The following is a 7,648-nucleotide window of genomic DNA, read 5'->3' as shown; positions in this document are numbered from 1 at the left end:
TAAACAAATGAGACAAAAAATATTATACTTGGTCATTTATGTATTGAGGAAAATGATCCGATATTACATATCTGTGAGTGGCAAAAGTATGTGAACCTCTAGGATTAGCAGTTAATTTGAAGGTGAAATTAGAGTCAGGTGTTTTCAATCAATGGGATGACAATCAGGTGTGAGTGGGCACTCTGTTTTATTTAAAGAACAGGGATCTATCAAAGTCTGATCTTCACAACACGTTTGTGGAAGTGTATCATGGCACGAACAAAGGAGATTTCTGAGGACCTCAGAAAAAGTGTTGTTGATGCTCATCAGGCTGGAAAAGGTTACAAAACCATCTCTAAAGAGTTTGGACTCCACCAATCCACAGTTAGATTGTGTACAAATGGAGGAAATTCAAGACCATTGTTACCCTCCCCAGGAGTGGTCGACCAACAAAGATCACTCCAAGAGCAAGGCCCGTAATAGTTGGCGAGGTCACAAAGGACCCCAGGGTAGGGCTGCGTACCGGTACTGTACCGTGAAAATCGATTTGGTACAGGTCCAAAATACCGGATCATAAAGTACCGGTACTGTACCGATATAAATTTACACCAAGTATATGCTTATTTTGCGACTGAAGATGCGTAAATCCTACCACAAAGATGAAAACTTATCACTGGAAAAGACGTAAAATGCCATGCTGAAACTTGAAATCAGAGCCATCTTTGATTTGAGATCCTCTCGCCACAGTCTCACGAGACCTTGCGAGAGCTTGGCTGATCCAGCGTTCTGATTGGTCAAAAAGACTCAAAAGCAGGTCAGCCATTTTTCCTTTGCTGGCATTGGCGGCCTTTGTTGCTTTGTGTAATTTTGCCGCATAAGTTAAACTCTGTAGTACTCTAGTCACTTCTCGTTGTGAGACAACTTCTCAGGTACTTTGAAAGTTTAAACTATATGTTGTCTGTACTCTGTAGTACTCTAGTGTAGTCACTTCTTGCTGTGAGACAACTTATGTCTTTTTGTCCCAAGTTAACCAAGTGTGAGACTGAGATTGAAGTAGGAAACCTAGTTATGTTCGGTTTTCTTTGAATAAAGATACCGACAAGTTGTCAACCGTTTATTAAAGTTTCTGTCATTATTGAAGAAGTTCAGAACAACACATGTTAATTTGTCAAATTGTTCAGGTACAGGTCCGGACCTGTATCTAAACCTCTGTACCGGTACTTGTACCTGATGTTACGTTTAGGTATGCAGCCCTACCCCAGGGTAACTTCTAAGCAACTGAAGGCCTCTCTCACATTGGCTAATTTTAAATGTTCATGAGTCCACCATCAGGAGAACACTGAACAACAATGGTGTGCATGGCAGGGTTGCAAGGAGAACGCCATTGCTCTCCAAAAAGAACATTGCTGCTCGTCTGCAGTTTGCTAAAGATCACGTGAACAAGCCAGATGGCTATTGGAAAAATGTTTTGTGGACGGATGAGACCAAAATAAAACTTTTTGATTTAAATGAGAAGCGTTATGTTTGGAGAAAGGAAAAACACTGCATTCCAGCATAAGAACCTTATCCCATCTGTGAAACATAGTGGTGGTAGTATCATGGTTTGGGCCTGTTTTGCTGCATCTGGGCCAGGACGGCTTGCCATCATTGATGGAACAATGAATTCTGAATTATACCAGCGAATTCTAAAGGAAAATGTCAGGACATCTGTCCATGAACTGAATCTCAAGAGAAGGTGGCTCATGCAGCAAGACAACGACCCTAAGCACACAAGTCGTTCTACCAAAGAATGGTTAAAGAAGAACAAAGTTAATATTTTGGAATGGCCAAGTCAAAGTCTTGACCTTAATCCAATCGAAATGTTGTGGAAGGACCTGAAGCGAGCAGTTCATGTGAGGAAACCCACCAACATCCCAGAGTTGAAACTGTTCTGTACGGAGGAACGGGCTAAAATTCCGCCAAGCCGGTGTGCAGGACTGATCAACAGTTACCGCAAACGTTTAGTTGCAGTTATTGCTGCACAAGGGGGTCACACCAGATACTGAAAGCAAAGGTTCACATACTTTTGCCACTCACAGATGTGTAATATTGGATCATTTTCCTCAATAAATAAATGACCAAGTAGAATATTTTTATCTCATTTGTTTAACTGGGTTCTCTTTATCATCTACTTTTAGGACTTGTGTGAAAATCTGATGATATTCTTGGTCATATTTATGCAGAAATATAGAAAATTCTAAAGGGTTCACAAACTTTCAAGCACCACTGTACTGTATGTGCATGTAGGCAGCCTTTAGATAAAAAACCACTGACAATTAGATGCACTTTACATTATGAAATGCCAGTCATAATGAAACTATTACTACTTCCTACCTTTATGCTCTTGTCAGATTTAGATTTGTACGACAAAAGGACCTGAGGAAATGCTTCTTATTCAAGCTGCTGAGTGTAATGTACTGAAGAACCCATGGCATGAGCAGCTGGACTAAAATAATACAAATAAAAAAAATCATCATTACAGAAACAGTATAATATAAATAATTATCCATCATAATTATGTCCAACTGTTAAACGTCAACTCAGCGAAACTAAGTACCATATAGAAGACACCAGGAACGTGTGCTTTTCCAATGAACCTCAGTCAGGAAAGAGCGGTTTCATGTTTCGTGCCCTGTGATAACTGTATACACAGTGCATACTTGAACAAGAAGAAACAGTTTTCTCCAACGGCTGACTTTCAGAGGCTATGAGGTTCAATTTAAACCAAAAAAAAACAAAAAAAACACCAGTGTACCATCATGGTCAATCATCATCCTCCTCACTGACTATCCTGCTGACTTTTTCCACCAGTATGTCTGCATTGATTTTGGGAAGACCATTGTCCAAAGGACAGCCTTCAACCAGACTGTTCATGGGTGTCGGAGGGACACCAGAGTCTTCTTCCATCACCATGTCCTCGCAGCATTGCTGAGAGTCTCCCTGCTCTTGTGCGCACTCATCCTCTAGCTCCAGGTCCTCCAGTTGTTCCATTTTCCTCTCCCTGTCTTTAAGGAAGTCTGAAATGATGGGTAACACCTTTTTGCGTGAGGCCAGTGCGTTGCCCTGAATATAGGCCTTTATGTCTGTATATGGACTGCTCATGGGACCGAGATTCAGATGGGGGTTCTTGGCTTTTTCAAGTGCTTTGATTACCTATTGAAAAAGACAAATGTTCTATCAGTAACATTTTCAACTGCACATGCTGTCCTTAGAGAGGAGTAAGAATGGATCAAAATTTATTTGAATAAAATGTATGGTGGCCTGGGAAAACCCCTCCCCCCAATATTTTTTACGATCAAATTTTTTTGAGATTAGGTTTATTATCTGAAATATGTTCCTCTTTTGCATGCATTTCATCTACCTTGAGGCTTGTGTGTCTTTCACTGTGGCACATAGCTATCCAACAATTTGATCAGGGCATGGCATTAATTATTGCTGAGACAGTAAGGTTGAATGCATCTTTTTGTAGACTAGCTGTTTTCAGCATCGTGTTTGTTAAACTGTCCCCTACCCAAAACGATCTTTGCAGGAAAATAAGCTAGTCAAGATAAAAATAAATAAAACATTTTCTCACACCATTTTGGAGAAATATATTTATGGTCCTTTTTTTTGTGTGTGTTTTTTTGCCTGAGTTCACCCACAGCGACATCCGATGGGTTTTCCCAGACTGCCACACAAATACAACCCCAAATGAGAAAAAGTTGGAACGGTATGTTGAAACTGAAAATGATTTGTAAATAAACTTTGACCTGTATTACACTCAAAACAATACAACAGCACATTATTGTATTCTTTACCTTATGAATTTTTTTATTTTGAAACACTTATTTCAATTTTGATTCTTGCAATACATTTCAAAAAAAAAAGTTGGGACGGTAAAGCATTTACCACTTTATAAACGTTGTCATTCCTTCTCACAACACTTAAAAGATGTTTATGGGCTGAAGACACCAAGCGATGAAGTGTTTCAGGTGTTATTTTGTCCCATTCTTCCTGCAAAAAGGTCTTAAAGTGCCATTCCACCATTGGATGTATTCTTTGGCATAAAATACAATATATTTTATGACAACATGACTAGACAGAGAAATCTTTTAGCTTCAAAATGATATATCAAACAATTTTTTGACAACGACAAGTATATTAATTTTGCGACCAAAGTCACCTACCCTTTTAATTTCCGCGCGGTAGTGAAACGTGAGGTCATCGGCAGGTTCCCCTTCTTGTGTACCACGTCACGTGTGACGTGGCACAGATTATCAGCAATGGCGGATAGAACGTGATTTCCACTTGTCGATTGCTGTGCCGATATTCACCATCGACCGTCTCCTTTGGGCATCACTTGCTATTTTCCTTCGCTTCTTTTCCGAAGCTGACAATCGCGTTCTATCCGCCATTGCTGATAATCTGTGCCACGTCACACGTGACGTGGTACACAAGAAGGGGAACCTGCCGATGACATCACGTTTCACTACCACGCGGAAATTAAAAGGGTAGGTGACTTTGGTCGCAAAATTAATATACTTGTCGTTGTCAAAAAATTATGTTTGATATATCATTTTGAAGCTAAAAGATTTCTCTGTCTAGTCATGTTGTCATAAAATATATTGTATTTTATGCCAAAGAATACATCCAATGATGGAATGGCACTTTAAGGTGTGCAACAGTACGGAGTCGTCATTGTCATATTTTTCATTTCAAAATTCACCACACATTCTCTATTGGGGACAGAGGGGACAGGCACCGTCTTCTTTCCCAGCCATGCCTTTGTACTGTGTGCAGAATGTGGTTTTGCATTGTCTTGTTGAAAAATCCCTGGAAAAGATGTCGTCTTGAAAGCAGCACATGTTGCTCCAAAATCTCAGTGTACTTTTCTGCATTAATGCTCCATCACAGAAGTGTAAGTTACCTTTGCCAAGGGCATCGACACAACCCTATACCATGATTTATTGCTGGCAACAGTCTGGGTCTTTTTCGTCTTTGGTCCGGAGGACATGGTGTCCATTTCTTCCAAAAAAGACCAGGAATACTGGTTCGTCTGACCACAATACACGTTTCCACTGTGTGATGGTCCATCCCAGATGCTTCCGAGCCCAGAGAAGTTGACACATTTAACGTAAAGTTTTAACTGGCATTTGTGGATGTAAATCCATATTGTAGCGCTTGACAAAGGTTTGCCAAAGTAATATCGAGCCCATGTGGTTATATCAGCTGTAGATGAATGCAGGGGTGATAGCGTTCCGGCGCCGCACCGGATTTCCGGCGTACCGTGGCTGGGGAAAAAAAAAAAAAAAATCTAGTTCGCCCATTGTCCTGTGTCATTCTGAGATGCGCAGATAGACAGTAAAGGGAATTCCCTTTACGCCGGAAATCCGGCGCGGCGCCGGAACGCTATCACCCCTGTGAATGATAGTTCTTGAAGCAGTACCATCTGAGGGATCGGAGAATCCTAAGCTGTTCAGCTTAGGCTTGTGCCCTTGCTCTTTGCACATTAAAATTCCTCAAACCTTTTAATGATATCATGCACCGTAGAGGGTGAAATATGCTAATTCCTTCCTATCTTTCTTTGAGGAACATAGTTTTTAAACATTTCAATTATTTTCTCATGCATTTGTTGACAAACTGGAGATCCTCGGTCCATCTTTGCTCCTCAAAGACTCGGCCTTTCCTGGATACTGATTTTGTACCAAATCATGATTGCAATCACCTGCTGGCATCACCTGTTTGAAACCACATCATTATTTTTACCTCATTACTAGCCCTAATTGCCCTGTCCCAACTTTTTTTTTTTTTTTGGACTGTGTTACATGCCTGAAACGCAGGAATAGAATGAACAAATGAAGTTGACCAGACAAAACATGAAATATGTTGGGTTCACTACTGTCTGCAATGAAATACAAGTACAAGTAAATTTAGAAAAATCACTGCTTTCTTTTTTTTTTTTTTTTAAATTTGCATTTTCCCTACCATCCCAACCTTTTCTGATTTTGGGTTGTAATACATTATATTTAAAACAGAAAGGTAGCTAAATAAACAAGATACTGCTACTGAACAATGAATCAAAGTAAAAATACATTATTATAATACATTTTGTAATACATGAAGATGAACAGCAGAGGGTTAAATTAGTGTTCTGGCAGACTGCAGCTCAAATTAAAAGCAACTGTCCTTCAGAAACCATGGTGGTTCATTCATTCTCACTGACTAATGGCGTCTCCCGACTGAGATTTCAGCAATCATACAAGTTTATTGTAAGCCACATGGATCTAACAAATTTGGGTATGACATCAAGTTTGATGAATGCAGACTGTATGATAACACCTACTAAGTCACAGGCTACGATGCAAGTCAGTATACAAGAATAAAACATTAGTGTGCATCATCCATCTGTACTGCTACAGCTGTAAAAAACCAGAGCGCCAGCGATGCAGTAACTCACACAGCCGTACCACGAGAAAACAGACTCGTTTATAATTAGCCAAGTTGCTCTTCATGAGAACAATTTGATCTTCCAAACAAAAAAAAAATCAGAATTAAAATCCACTGAAAACTCAGGGAGTAGCGATTTTTGTGAATTGTGGATGGATGCCGCATGACAGCAATAGCTCATTGCCCTACAGCCGGTGAGCTAATAACAATGAAGCTAAGCAAGAATAAAGCCCTCATTGATCTGTGCGTAATTTCATGTTGCATTCCAATTTGTTGGTCAGTATAGTATACTATAAATAATAAATTACTGATCACATGAAATCGAACAGCTAATTAACATCTAATCTCATTATCTCTAGCCGCTTTATTCTGTTCTACAGGGTCGCAGGCAAGCTGGAGCTTATCCCAGCTGACTACGGGCAAAAGGCGGGGTACACCCTGGACAAGTCGCCAGGTCATCACAGGGCTGACACATAGACACAGACAACCATTCACACTCACATTCACACCTACAGTCAATTTAGAGTCACCAGTTAACCTAACCTGCATGTCTTTGGACTGTGGGGGAAACCGGAGCACCCGGAGGAAACCCACGCGGACACGGGGAGAACATGCAAACTCCACACAGAAAGGCCCTCGCCGGCCGCGGGGCTCGAACCCGGACCTTCTTGCTGTGAGGCGACAGCGCTAACCACTACACCACCGTGCTGCCCCTAATTAACATCCACGCATCAAAAATAAAGAATACAAAAGGATTCTGCCAAATAAATTAGTTTTTTTATGGATAAAAAGAGTCCAAAACAGTATTTTTATATTTCCAATATACATATGAGAAACATAATGCATGAGGAAACAAATAGTAAACACTGTCCTGCTATGTGGTCGAAACTGAATGAGCACTGAGGTACCTCATCCCTGTTGCGTGTGCTGGAGCTGTAAACAGCGATCTGCCTGAAAGGCTCCTTATTGTCGATGAAAGAGATGGTCATGGCCACAACCAGATTGTAATTATACTTATGGCAGAATTCACAAAGCTCCTGTTGTAGGCACTCTCGTTGTAGGAATGCCTAAATACACAAAGGATTTTTTCAATACTATTATACAAGTGTATCATGTAAAGTGAAATACTTCAAGCCTTTTTTTGTTTTAAATTTTGATGATTATGGCTTACAGCTCAAGAAAATCAGAAATCCAGTATCTCAAA

The 7,648-nt window shown here is 40.3% G+C and overlaps 1 protein-coding gene across 3 annotated transcripts in view; it reads right to left on the bottom strand.

The window, feature by feature from the left end:
* Window positions 1-2,227: 2,227 nt before the first annotated feature.
* prune (prune exopolyphosphatase) overlaps window positions 2,228-7,648 on the bottom strand; it is a 57,569-nt gene continuing 52,148 nt past the window's right edge. For 2 of the 3 annotated variants that reach the window (XM_060922376.1, XM_060922377.1), the window contains 2 exons: window positions 7,353-7,511; window positions 2,228-3,171 (listed from right to left, as the gene is read on the bottom strand). In XM_060922376.1, coding sequence (XP_060778359.1) covers window positions 2,782-3,171; window positions 7,353-7,511 — 549 coding nt within the window. In that variant the 3' untranslated portion in view covers window positions 2,228-2,781. The remainder of the gene's footprint in view (window positions 3,172-7,352; window positions 7,512-7,648) is intronic. The other variant, XR_009654765.1, reaches the window with a different exon arrangement.

This window comes from Neoarius graeffei, chromosome 5 (assembly GCF_027579695.1).
Source record: "Neoarius graeffei isolate fNeoGra1 chromosome 5, fNeoGra1.pri, whole genome shotgun sequence".
Lineage (NCBI taxonomy): Eukaryota > Metazoa > Chordata > Actinopteri > Siluriformes > Ariidae > Neoarius > Neoarius graeffei.
The sequence above is the reverse complement of the archived record's forward strand: the minus strand, read 5'-3'. Positions and strand labels throughout refer to the sequence as shown.